The sequence below is a fragment of the Magnolia sinica genome, chromosome 19 (assembly GCF_029962835.1).
Source record: "Magnolia sinica isolate HGM2019 chromosome 19, MsV1, whole genome shotgun sequence".
In the NCBI taxonomy this organism is placed as follows: Eukaryota; Viridiplantae; Streptophyta; class Magnoliopsida; order Magnoliales; family Magnoliaceae; genus Magnolia; species Magnolia sinica.
Window position 1 is genome coordinate 67,617,156 of NC_080591.1, and position 14,545 is coordinate 67,631,700.

Consider the following 14,545-nt stretch of genomic DNA (forward strand, 5'->3'; position numbering starts at 1 on the left):
CATTTCATTTACTCCCATCCAAACACAACTTAGTAAGTCATTTACACTTGAAATGGGAGTAAATGTGAAATGGATTCCATTTACAAGCTCCTAAACGACCCCTTAATTAAAATTTTAAAGTGCTAGTCTTTTGTTACAAAAAAAATTAGTAAAGCTTGTATTGGAGAACGCGGACAAAAGAGCTTTATTGCTAGATTCAACAAGCCTAACTGGAAAAAAGAGATGCTAATTTTTGAATAACATGTTTGTTTATCTACTCTTGATTCTTTGTCAATAAGGAGAATTCTCCTTCTAGGATTCATGAATATTTTTTGAAACTCGAAGATGCAAGTGTTACGGCCACTGACTGTAATTAGTGTTTTGATTTCTTTAAGGGGATCAATATTGGAACTCTCATTATCTTTTCTTATTGGTAATCAAGCATATGATGCCCACAATTTTATTATTAAAATAATGCAAACACTAACACAACACTCAACCCAAATCCCCAGTTGTAGCCACCTTCCTAGTTAAGCCAATTTGCAACCAGACTACTTCTAACAATCCACATCTAAGTGCACATGATATAATACATAGCACTCCTCCCCTCCCCCCTAAAGATATCCTCTTCGATTGAAATCCAAGACCTCTCCAAAAGTGGATTTTGTGACTTTCACAAAGCAATTCATCAGTTAATCCATCCTCCTTGGTCCTCTTGATTGTCACCATTGAGACTTTCGAAAACTAAAGTTGGGACTTACATTGGTGACCTTCAGAGAGCTTCTCATGACATTGAAACAAAGTCCTTTCTTTCTTCATCAACCATCTCCATTGACGAGAACTGTTTTACAAGTGGAGGTCCTGTTTGTAGTCGATCTAATTTTTGAGTTGGGCTTTTTGGGTCGTTGCACTAACCTCCACAGACTACGGTCACATGCTATAAATTGGCTAACCTGTATGGAAGTCTTGTAGGTTATAGGTAGTGTTCAGAGTATCAGTTTCATTACATGTTTTGATGAGTGTGGATATGGAAACATGTATTGGTATCCTTGATATTATTACCAATACTTGGAAAAATATCGTTGTCTGAGGGAAACATTGGGGAACGGTTGGGAAAATGGTGGAATTTTTCAGTGAAACTTCAGCAAATGTTAAAAGGCACATGTTTACACATGTAAGAATCAAAATATTGTAAAAACCACTATACATAATAAGTTTCCATTTTATAGCTAGCCTAACCATGTGCTATTGAAAAATTTATTATAAAATAAATATGCAAAATTTGTAGCCAATTAATAGATTGGCCGACATTCATTAATATATAAAATTCTCCATTAGTTAATAGTGAAGAACACATTTCCCAATATAAAAATGGAAAAATTAGGAATTTTCCAATTTCCCCCAATTTTCAGTTAAATGTTAATTTTTTTTTTCGCCGCCACATGCTTAGACATGGATTTTCACTGGGAAAAAAAAAATAAGTTTCTATGGATTTTTCGTCACCTTTGAGTTTTGGCTCATCTTTGCTTTGAGTTGAGATTTCTCCCCAAATTCAGACTTTTATTCAATAAAAAAAACAAGATTGATTGAAATCACCTAAGTAATAAAATTCCAAACCAATAAACAACAAGATTGATCGAAATCACCCAAGTAATAAAATTCCAAACCCCCCCCCCCCATGGAGAATTTTTTGGGTTTTTGAATTTTTTTTCAAATTTCGCCTATTTACGGATGTTTCCCTAGTATCAGAGATATTATCAATGGTATCGCCAATACCATGGTCTTTTATGTGGGTTTCTTCTTAAAGTATTGCTGATATAGATATTATCGGCAAGTTTTGCCGATATTATAGAAAATATTGGCGATATTTGGAAAAATTTATACTATCAGTAGTTTTGGTATTTTACTGAGCTGGGGATCCCGATAATATTGATGATATTTGGAAAACTAGTTGTAGGAGTATCTTTAGCTACCCAGATCACATCTCAAAGTCTAGGTATAAAGCAACTTTCAAAAACAATTATGGAATTCTAATTATTTAGTTATACAGCTGCTCAAACTGTGTTTGATACTCTATGATTGAGGTTTGTTGAAGTTTTGATGGAGAACCTCCTAGACCCTCATATTCTGGTGGCCCAAATTGCATGCACAAGGTATGTGGGACCATGACATCTCCATGACAGTCTTTTCCATCCACTTATACCATGGTATCGTATCTCCAAATTGGTGGATGCCAGCCGGTGCTACCAATGCCATATGATCTTATTAGGGATTCAATTGAACGTCTTGAACTGCTTTTCTCGATATACCATCTGTCAGGTTATTCATCTTCAAACTTTGGGTAATGGAAATACAATCCTGGCCATATATGTTTGTACTATCATTGCCAATGAGATGGTTTATAGTAGTAGCAGTGGGAGCAGTGGCAGTAGTAGCGGCCACTGCTACCACTACTTTGACTGCTTTTGTGGCTTTTCAATAAAATGTTGTTACCTCTCAAAAAAAAGAAAGAACAAAAAGGAAAAAGAAAAAAGAAAAGTAGTGGCAGCAGCAGCGGCCTTGTCCTAGCTACTTTGACTGCTTTACATGATTGTTACCAGTAATTTACCATTTCCCAGTCAACTAAAGAAACTTTGATATTCTAATCTTTACATCTACATTCTCTCAGTCAACTAAAGGAAGTTTCATTTTCTAGCTTCCAAGTAGCACACTCTCGCTTAGGTTAAGTTATGAGCTATTTTTATCTCTTGGGATTCTGTACTCAGTTCTACCCTTGTTCTTACATTCATCTAAGTGGATCAGATGGCAATTGATACAAATAATTGTTCCTAATGCAGGTCCACAGCACGTTTCAAGATTTTGAACAAGCAAATATTCTTTGCCCATACATGAGTGATGCCATAAAGGAGATTTCTAAATCGTATCAGGCTATTGAAGGGAAAGAGTCTGCTCCTCCTAGTGCTGGTAGTTAAAAGTTCATTTTCTGCAGTATTTCATCTTTTTAGATTGACTTTATTCTTAGGATATTTTCTAACTCTACCAGTTAGAATCCTGCGCACACTTCATATGGAAATCACGAAGATCTACATAATAAGGCTCTGCTCATGGATGCGGGCAACAACGGAGGAAATATCTAAAGAGGAATTGTGGATGCCTATATCAGTTCTTGAGAGGAATCAATCTCCATACACAATATCATTCATGCCTTTTGCCTTCCATTCAATGACAGTCTCAGCAATGGATCAGATCAATTTGTAAGTCCTTAATGTGTGCTTCTATAGAAAAGTATATTTGGACGTCGTTTTGATTTATAGATCTGCTTCTTAACCTCTCTAAAGCTTATTATGAGAATCACTTTATGCAAAAAAAGGTTGGCCATCAGGCTATTGGTGTGAAATCCAACCTGTCCAAAAGGCTGGCACCACCATAAGGATCACCTCATGCTGATATGGGTGGGGCCACACTTATATTTCCTAATTATTTTAGCAGCTAGTCATTTTGTTCTTTGGTGTGGCCCATCTAATGATTGGATCAGGCTGATTCTTTTTGCATCAGGTGATTGTGACGGCGGGCCAGCCTTTTTTATTTTTTTAAGGTAATGAAACTTTTATTAAAAGAGAATGCCAAAGAAAAATCAAAGGTGGAAACAGTAACTACAGCCCAAATAAATAAGATAAATTACAAACATCAATGACCTTTAGACAAGAGGCCCATTCCACCACATCTCGCTTAACTGGTCTGGCCACCTTAAACTCACCCACTCACATTCTGAAAGCACCGGTTGTTCCTCTTCCCCCAAATAGCCCATAAGACAGTCATCAAGACTAGTCCTCATACCATCCTTCTTCCTTGCCCCATCTCCATGCCAAGCCAAGAGAAGGTCTTCAATAGACCCCGGACTAAATTTTAAGAATAACGAAGAAGCTCTCCCACACCTTTTTAACAAGAGGGCAATGAATGAAGAGATGATTAACTGACTCCACATTATTCATGCACATCATGGTAATGTTGGGAAACACTGACGACCTTCCTTGGAGGTTATCAATTGTGAGCAATGAGCACCCTCTTCCTACCCACCAACCACACAAAAGCCAAGATCCTAGGAAGGTGCCATAAAACCAAATATAGGAAGTTTAGCTCTTCTCTCTCGTCATAGGTCTCCGAAGCATCTTGTAGACAAAGCGAACCGAAAATTGGCCTGACTTGTCTTTATTCCACACCTTCGCATCCCTTTCATTCAAGGAAGGAGAGCAATAATGAAGACATTCCAGAAGCCCGATGAAATCGTTGCTTCCTTATATGACAAATTCCTACTGCAAGAGGGAGGCTAGACAACTATATCTCTATAAGTAGTGAAACAATGAGCAATAGGAATATCCCTTTCCGGAGATAGCCAAGCTAACCTTGGAAACTCTGTCAAGAGTTATCCATCCACACCTCCCAAAAACGAATCCTTTCACCATCTCTAAGAGAGAAAGAAATCACTTCTTTAAACTTAGGAGCCACCCTAGCAACTGCTTTCCACAAACCCGACACCCTATATAATGAAGTCCCTTACCCACCAACCCGTGTCTTGAGCCCCGTACTTACTTGTGGGGCCAACCTATTGGATGGTTGGATTTCACATGCATGACATGGTAGAGCTTGTCCACTGGTTATATGGTGACTTTGTGGCCAACTGGTCAGAGATGAGCCTCTCTCTTTCTCTATAAACACAAACACTGACAATAGGGATTAGATGATGATGATGGTGTGTATCTAAAATAGATGTGTGTATTGTTTATATTAATATGTGTGGGTGTACTTGCTGTGTTTACACACAAACACATGTGAAAAGCATCTTGTTGGCCTGAAAGTGATTGTGAAAGCATTGATTTTGAAGATCAAGGCCACATTCTTCATTTTTGTTATCTTTCTTTTCTTGTCTTTTGCCAAGAAGTAGCAGAGAGGGTTCACAAGCCAAATTATTCGTACCATCAACATGTCATCTTTTCTTGACACATCATTTTCTTGGATACTCATATAATTTCAATCTCTCTTTTTCGGAGTTCCTCTATCCTCATCTATGTATTTTTGTCCGCTGCTTGTTCTCTTTTGTTCTGAATCTTTGGCAAATTCAGTCTTACCAGTATTGGAAACATTAGTGGTTTTAGTTGTATCGGTGGGCACCTCTTAAAAGTATGTGTTGGACTGGGCACTATTACCTCCCGTGTAACTTATAGTCTTGCTTCTTCTTCTTCTCTATTTTTTTTTTTTTTTCCTTTATCTTTTTTGTTATTTTTTAAACAAAAGAAAAAAAAATTGCATGCTCTTTTTGTCTCTAACTCCACCTAGAAGTGATGTGCTGACTTGTCCCAGGTATGGATAAAGGCGGGTGATGTTACTTGGGTAGCTAGTTGAATTAACAAGTTATCAAGAGGATGCCCTACCCAAAATATCTGGTCTTAAAATTTTCAATGATTTTTATTTATTTATTTTTTGAAGCGTTTCATGTTGTAAAGCCTCCAAGTAAAAAACCATGACTACCTCAATCGTAGCTAGTGAACTCAGAGACATCTAGGAATTTTTGTACGGTGAAAATTGGAACAAATTGACGTTTTGTGGGAATCACACTCTTGAAGCTCATTGATCAGTTGTATTGAGGTGTTGTTTTCATTTTCTGTTTCTCTTATATTTTGATGGCCTTTTCAGTCACTCTTTTCTTGTTAGATCTTTGGAAACTTAGTTGTGTGATCCTTAAATTAGGTGCCACTCCTGCTTTGAATGATGCTTCAGACTTGTGATCCTTTAATTAGGCGCCACTCCTGCTTTGAATGATGCTTCAGACTTGTGCTCCCACTCCCGCTTCCCACTTGTATATTGACTTGGGAAAAAAATGAATAATAGGTCTGAAATAGTTGGCTATGAAAAAAGAAAGTCTGCTTATGCATCCATTACGGGGATTTTAGTGCAGATGTTATGACATTGACTTATCGAAGGATCTCAAGAAGCATTTAGGAAGCAATCACTCCTAGAGAATGTGTAAATCATAGCATGACAGAACCTAAGGAGGCTCAACAGCTCAAACAAAGAGCGGAAGAATGATAGTATGTGAAGATATTATTGAATCCCATTCTAAACATCAAGGACTTGTTTATGATGGAAAAGTTATTTCTAACTTTTGGAATGTTTTAAACACCATGCCATTGAAGACTCGTTCCAGGACCCTGTGGTAACTCAAGATGCATCTAAGTGCTTGACTTATTTTACCATCAAACACTCCTCTGATGTAGGACAACTAACCACTTGCTCTAAAAGCTCTAATTGGTGGAGCGTGGCGAATCAATCCCTTTATCTCATAGCCTAGGTCCCACATCACATGGGTCAGGTCCTCGGCCCAACCCCCCTCATGGACCCCGCTTCACATGGGCCCACATCACACGGGTCTCGCCTCACACGGGCCACCCACCCCGAGTGTGCCCCCACATCCCACAGGTCACCCCATGAACTCGGTGTGAAAATGCCCTTGCATTATCCTCTTAACGAGAATAGTTATAAATCTAGAAAGAGTAAGACTCACGGGAATGATAACCTCATGTGGAGTAGTTGAATTTGGGCTCTAATTCTCTCTCATTGCCCCAAATCTGTTCCTTATTTCGTGAAGGCCCACAGAGGGTGATGAATTTCTTGTTGAACTGTCCTCCAACTGCTTCACAAGCTACCCTAGCACAAAGAAGGATGAAGAAGATGAACCTCAAATATCTGCACAAAGGTTATTTAATGCCATCAAGGTGCGAGGAATTGAGAAGCTAGAGATCTCATTTTGGGGATTGATGCACTTCAACCTTTGTTGCACAAAGAGTTTACAAATTTATGTGTGGGAATGCCTAAGTAGAGTGAGATTTTGAAATGCAGGAGGCTCTAACAGCTCGGCAGAAGGTTCTTGCAACTAAGAGAAGATTGAGGCATGCCAGGATCTTGCAACTAAGAGAAGATTGAGGCATGCCAAACTTTGTTGCATGGTATGAATAATTCAAGATGTAAAAGAATCTGAATGCCTAGGAATTAGGAGTGAGATTTTAAATTGTGAGAGGCATTAGCACCTTGGTAGAAGGTTCTTGCAACTAAGACGAGGACATTTGTGGGAAGCCAACCCTTGCCAATTGCCATTGTTGATATTGGTGCTAGCTTCTCCTCCATCATGGACTGAGAGCAACATTTCTTGGGTTAAAGCTGGAGAAAGAATTATTCAAGATGAAGCCAGTGAACTTTATGCATTGATACAAGACCAATGCATGAACTCAAATATTGTGAAAGATTGATAAGTAAAATTAAATTAATTAATGAAAACTACAAATCTTGCTAACATCATCACAAATATCAAGATTCTAAGAGGAAAACATGCATAGTTTAAGCCTAAGTTGCCAAGCGTCATCCTGCAAGACCAGTAAACATGAGAAACTAGAATCTAACAGATTTAGAAACATCCAAATAGGATAAGGTTAGGTCTATTGTAGAGGGGAAGGTCTAATACTACCTAGGGTTTACTAGATTTGGGTGTGGGTGAAGCTAGGGTTGGGGAAACTTGGAGAAAAGGGTGAAATTAGGTCCAAGGGATCAAATGATTTAGGTATTAGGAGATGAGAATTAGGGTTTTGGATGTAGGGAATTTAGGGATTTGAAGTTAATCGAAGGATTTGAGAATCTAGGGTTTGTGAATTTGGGGAAAATGGGTAGATTTGGGATTTAGGGTTAGGGTTAAGGTTTATAGGTAGGAATGAATGGGGTTTTGTTGTAAGGGTAGTGGAATGCCAAAAGAGACAATGGATGGTACCATACAACCAACACTATGGGTTCCCACGTGTGGTCGTACCGTCACACGTGTGGGCTAGGTAGGGTTGGGTTTTTGGTTCCAAAGTTCGGCTTGTGGAGGATGGTGTAAATGAGGAGAATCAGAAGGATTTTGGAGAAAAGGGGAATATGAAAAGAAGGAACTTGAAGAAATACCTTGATTGTTGATGAAGAGATATGAATGTGGGGATAAAAGGAAGCTTCGCACTTTCATTGGTGAAGATAGGCTTTGCACCGATCTTCCTTCCAAATCACATGGAAGATATCCTCACATCACATGAAGATTAAAGAGAAAACAAGATCTCTCTCTCTCTCTCTCTCTCTCTCTCTCTCTCTCTCTCTTCATAAGCAAAATCAACATCAGGGAGCTCCCCCCCTCCCCTTTCTACAGTCTTACGAACTTTCGAAAATTACAAAATATATCCTGTTTTATGACTTATAACCAAAATAACCCCAGTCTAAGAGAACATATAAAGCCACTCATAAAGTGTTCAAAGCATAAATCAAACATAAACTAGATCCTAAAACATGTCCTATGATGACAAAAATGGCCTAGGATCAATGTCCCGATCATGTAATCCATGAGATCCAACGGTCCGATCGTCGCATCCCTCAAATCCAACTGTCCAACTCACTCCTTATAACAACCCATGTGCATCTTCCCAGTGTGGGGTCCTCTAGATGCTCGTGCATGCACTCTGGGGTCTTCAACACAGATACTTGCCTAGCCACAGAGAAATTGGGGCCCGCCTCCTCCTCTGATATGTACGCAAAGGCATACGTGATGTGGTGTCCTCATCATGCATGCTCGATCATTGTTCTTTCTAAGAGCATTGAGAGAGGGTCATTGTCATTGGAAACAAACATGCCAATGCATTTGGAAGATCTTTCAAGTCATACTTGAGATAGAATTCTACATAGCTGCTAAAATTGTATTAGAACCTTTTCTTAGCTCCATTTGTATGGTTAAATGACAAGGGGGAAGGTGTTTTGCACATATAAGCTCTTGAACTAAAAGTGGCCTTGTAGAAAGGAAAACCATTATGTTACACCTTAGACAATGTATTTAGCACATGTCATGGAGGAGAGACACTAAGGTAGTTTGTGCAAGGAGATTTTGAAGAAGAGATTTTGGCTCATGTTTGTATGGTTTGGGCTACACATCGAGTGGAAGTCACTTTAAGCATGCCCTAACCCATAAACCAAGGTTTATTTTTTAGGTGGGTGACACTGGGTGATAAATGTATGTTGGATATAGGTTGGTCATCTTTTTTTTTTTTTTTTTTTTGTTTTTTTTTAAAGCATGGATAATCCATGTGATGAGTGGACCAGCCTGAATTTTGGGCTATGGTAGCTACCAAGTGGATCTTGCACATTGCACCATGTTGGAATGTGTTGTGAACATTTTAGTGCAATTTAAAGAAAGGCTTAAGCGGAACTTTTTGGGAATACTTATTTTAATTAATTAAAATAGGATTCCCATGTAATTCAACTTTAATTTATAAAAGATAAGAACATTTGGTCAGGATGTTACCTTTTGATGCTTTGAAAGGGTGTTCGACTTTTGTGAAAGTCTCCCCTTGATCTATCTCTAATGAAGGAGAGATGAGAGAGCCACCTTTTGATCACACTATAAGGCTGTGATCAAAAGCATGTAATGAGAGTTTTTCGATGAGTGGATCATGTGGAAAGGATGAAGAGACGAACATAAGGGATTTTCTCTTTTTCTTCTCTTTCTTCTCCCCACTTTTTTATATTTTATTGTCATTCATTTCCTCTCCAACTTCGGATAGTGCTCCTCACCCTCATGGACTTTGGTATGTCCTATAAATTTGCATGTCACATGCACCCAGTTTGACCCCAATCTGATGCGGACACAGGTGCATTCAAGGTGTACCAATGAAGAAAGCGCCAACCACAAGTGCCGTCCTTGTGGATAGGCGAATATTGAGGAGCTGAAGACCTTTCACATGTGATTGGACATATAGAAGACCCCACTTAGGGAAGACACATGTGAAGGAAGATTGGAGAAAGAAGACCGAACGCCCAAACTTTCCCATACTTATGTCATTTGCGCGTTTTTTGACTTAGTTAGGGGTCTTTTAGTAATCTTATATCTTTATTTGCTTATCCTAGGGGTATTTTAGTAATTTTATGTCTTTATTTGCTTATTTAAGTGGGGTAAAGCCCTAAACTCGAATTTCAACTATTGATTAATGAAAAGCAAACCCTTTGGTTGCCTCCTTCCTCTCTTCTCTCTAATGGTGCTTCTTCTCTCCCCTTGATCTTCTTCTTCTAATTTCTTCTTGTGCCCCTCCAACTTCTTCAAGGTAATAATTTTCTTCCTTCTATTTTCCAGTTTTGGCTAATCCTTCTTCGATCAAAATCTTGAGAACCGATCTAAATCCTAAATCTCCAAATTCTCAAATCCCTAATCCGAGAAACTTCTTGGTTCTTCGGACTAGTGATCTTCATTGATCGATTGGGTGTGACCATGCAAGATCGGGAGGTCTCATCCCTCGCCGGATCCAACCCAAGTAGTAATTGAATTCCATAACCCATGGTTGTAGTGATGGCCCGCTCCATTGCATGTTTCCTTTATGATTTTCTCATTTATGATGATTACTGTTAGAATTTTAGATCATTTATTCCTTTTATTTCTGCTGTTTAATTGTGTCCATGAGCATGCATCATAATTAGGGCTGTCCTGCGTCAAATTTGGTATCAAAGCCTAGGCTTGCATGGTTTTTGTCTAGATCGAGTTATCAAATTAGGGTTTTGATTTTTAGGTTTAACTTAGGAAAGTTCCAGGTTTAGAAAGTTTTCAATTTTAGAAACTTTCGAATTTTAGAAAGTTTCTAATCTGGAAAATTTTCAGATTTGAGTTGTTTCCTGTTTCAACTTAATTGTGTCAGTTCATAGTAGTTTTGCATTCATCGCATTCATCTTGAAAGTCATAACACCTAGTAGTCTAGTTAGGTAGAGTTTGGTTCAAGTCTTCATTGTATGCCCACGAGAAGAGGTAGAGGTTTCGGACTTCAACCTACCATGAATAACGAGCAGTTATCTGAGCAACTTGCTCAATTGATACAAAAGATAATAGCTCTAGAAGTAGGTCAAAGGCGTGAGTTTGCCCGCCTTGAGAACCAAATTACCACTACCATGACTAAGGTGGAGCAACTAGAGGCGTCCCAAAAGGAAAACCCCACTGTAGGGGAAGATGCGCACTCCCAAGTGGAAGGAATCATTGAAGAACGCGCTGTCACACGTGGTGGTAGTGAGGATAGAGATCGTGGTAACGGTCGTGGTGTGGTGCGAGAGGCACGAGCCACATGTGGTCATCAAGGCCGTTATGATCCAGATGAGCGTGCGATGAAGAGTGTGAGAGTTGAGGCCCCGAGTTTTGATGGACGCTTGGATCCCAAGGTGTTCCTTGACTGGGTTGCTGACATGGACCACTACTTTGAGTGGTATGACATGTCAGAAAACCGTCAAATGCGGTTTGCTAAGATGAAACTTGTGGGTCAAGCCAAGTTCTTCTGGACTAACACGAGCGTAGGATAGAGAGAGTTGGTAGAGCCCCTATCACACATTGGTATGAGATGAAAGAGAAGTTAAAGGAGAAGTACCTTCCTCTCTCATACCGTCAGAAGCTCCTTGACCAATGGCAATCCTTACGCCAAGGGTCAATGCCTGCCGCTGACTAAATCGCTAAATTTGAAGAGTATGTGATGCGATGTGATATCCGAGAAGACCCTCTAGTAACGCTCTCGCGTTTCAAGACGGGCCTTTGTGCGGATCTTCAGCGCGAGCTTATTACTCGGCCCTTAACGGACTTAGATGAAGCATATCAAGCCGTGCAGGAGTTAGAGCAATATCTGAAGGCTCCTGTCGTTCGTCGTTTTGAGTCCCGAGACTCCAGTGCTAGATCTAGTTCCCAAGGAACTAGACCTAATATTGGTAGTCAACCTAGGGCACAAGCGACCATTCCGCCTAGGCCTAGGGAGGACAAGGGCAAAGGGGTTCTTGGTGCCGGTCCTAGTAACATGAGCCAAGTGAGGTGCTATGAGTATGGCAACCTTGACCACATGTCTAATCGGTGTCCTACGAAGAGCCGTGGGAGAGCCTTAGTTATAGGCGAGCCCCACGAGGGTGGAGATGACCAGGGTGATTATGAAGTTGAAGAGTATCACCCTGAAGGAGGACTTACTGATGAAGAAGTGGATGGAGAAGCAATGCTTGCAGTAGTCAGGCGTGTGTTAGCTCAGTCTAGAAGTAGAGCTGACTGGCGTCGAAGCACTATCTTCTACACTATTGCCAAGTGTGGTGAAAAGAATTGTAAGGTGATAGTGGACAGTGGAAGTTGTCAGAATGTGATTTCCACTAGCACCTTAGATCGCTTAAAACTGAAATCCATACCTCATCCAGACCCGTATAAAGTTTCTTGGGTTGACAAGACATCCCTACTTGTCACCCAGCAATGTCTAGTCCCCATCGAGTTTGGGTCATACAAAGAGTCCCTGTGGTGTGATGTTTTACCTATGGATGTGGGACATGTTATCCTAGGTAGACCGTGGCTATTCGATTATGATGTCACGATCTTTGGCCGTTCGAATGTGTGTACTTTTATGTATAATGGTAAAAAGATCAAACTTAATCCCATGCCACCTGAGAATACACTAGGGAAGAAGAAGGATGAGAAGGCAAGTGAGCCTAGAGAAATGAGGAAATCCAAACCTAAGTCTTTACATATAATCAGCGCAAGAGAGTTTGAAAAAGAGGCTAAAGAGGATTCTATGGTGTATGCCCTTGTGGCTAGAGAAATTACACCTGAGGTTCCATCAGAGTTGCCCTGTGAGGTGACCTCGGTCTTGAAGGAATACAGTGATGTATTTCCTGAAGACTTACCGAATGAGTTGCCACCTATGAGGGACATACAACATGCCATTGATCTTGTCCCAGGGTCTACTTTACCGAACCTTCCTCACTACAGGATGAACCCTGCAGCGCATGCAGAGTTGAAGAAGCAAGTTGATGAGCTTCTGCAAAAGGGTTTCATCCAAGAGAGTATGAGCCCGTGTGCCGTGCTTGCATTGTTGACGCCAAAGAAAGACGGCACGTGGCGCATGTGTGTGGACAGCCGTGCCATAAACAAAATTACTGTCAAGTATAGGTTCCCTATGCCTAGACTTGATGATATGCTTGACATGATGGCCAGGTCCACTATATTCTCTAAGATAGACCTCAAGAGTGGATATCACCAAATTCGTATACGCCCAGGAGATGAGTGGAAGACGGCGTTTAAGACGAAAGATGGGCTGTATGAGTGGTTGGTCATGCCCTTCGGCTTGACTAACGCACCCAGTACTTTCATGCGGGTGATGACACAAACTTTGAGGCCGTTCATGGAAAAATTCCTAGTGGTGTACTTTGACGATATTCTTATTTATAGTACCACTAAGGAATCACACCTTGAACATTTAAAGAAGGTCTGTAGTGTCCTTAAGAAGGAAAAGTTGTATGCTAATCTTAAGAAATGTGCATTCATGTCTAACCAAGTTGTGTTTTTAGGATTTATAGTGTCATCTGAAGGGATGCGCGCAGACCTTGAAAAAGTCAGGGCCATAGTTGAGTGGCCAGAACCAAGGAACATTCATGAGGTGTGAAGTTTTCACGGCCTAGCAACTTTTTATCATCTGTTCATTAGGGGTTTTAGCACGATCATGGCTCCCATTACCGAGTGCATGAAAAAGGGAGAGTTTGTGTGGTCTAAAGCCGCCGTCAAGGCTTTTAAAGAAATTAAGGGCAAGATGGTGGAAGCTCCTGTCATGCGTCTACCTGACTTTTCTACAGTCTTTTTAGTAGCGTGCGATGCGTCTTGTGTCGGTATAGGTGGAGTGTTGAGTCAAGAAGGACACCCTGTGGCCTATTTCAGTGAGAAACTGAATGAGGCAAAACAAAAATACTCCACTTACGACAAAGAATTTTATGCGGTAGTGCAATCCCTGAGACATTGGCGACACTACCTCCTATCGCAAGAATTCGTTTTGTTTTCTGACCATGAGGCTTTGAAATATTTGCATTCTCAGAAGAAACTCAACCCAAGGCATGCCAAGTGGGTAGCGTTTCTTTAGGAATATTCGTTTGTTTTGAAACACAAGGCCGGGGTTGAAAACAAACCAGCGGATGCCCTTAGTAGGAGAGTGGCGTTGCTCAACTCCTTGATTGTAGAGGTAGTCGGATTTGAGCAACTGAAAGATGAATACCCCATATGTCCTGATTTTGGGGGTACTTACGCGTCGCTCTCTAGTGACCAGCATATTATTGGTGAATATGTTCTTAAGGATGGCTTTCTTTTCAAGGGAGACAGACTTTGTATTCCCCGTATGTCCCTTCGTGAATTCCTCATCTGGGAGCTTCATTCAGGAGGGATAGCTGGCCATTTTGGTCGTGATAAGACCATTGCCCTCGTGGAAGATCGTTTCTATTGGCCAAGCCTCAAGCAAGACGTAGCCAAAGTTTTAGGGCAGTGTCGAACATGTCAGCTGGCAAAGCAAAGAAAGCAAAATACCGGGCTGTACACGCCATTGCCAGTGCCACATGCTCCGTGGCAGGACATTAGTATGGACTTCGTGCTCGGGCTTCCCAAGACTATAAAAAAGCACGATTCCGTTTTTGTCGTTGTGGACCGTTTTTCTAAAATGGCGCATTTCCTCCCATGTTCGAAGACGTCAGA

At 40.5% G+C, this 14,545-nt stretch overlaps 1 protein-coding gene across 2 annotated transcripts in view; it reads left to right on the forward strand.

Annotated features, from left to right (window-relative positions):
* LOC131234908 (exocyst complex component SEC5B-like) overlaps window positions 1-14,545 on the forward strand; it is an 81,287-nt gene that overhangs the window by 46,388 nt on the left and 20,354 nt on the right. For both annotated transcript variants that reach the window (XM_058231904.1, XM_058231903.1), the window contains exons 12-13: window positions 2,817-2,943; window positions 3,023-3,233. In XM_058231904.1, the coding sequence (XP_058087887.1) occupies window positions 2,817-2,943; window positions 3,023-3,233 (338 nt within the window). The remainder of the gene's footprint in view (window positions 1-2,816; window positions 2,944-3,022; window positions 3,234-14,545) is intronic.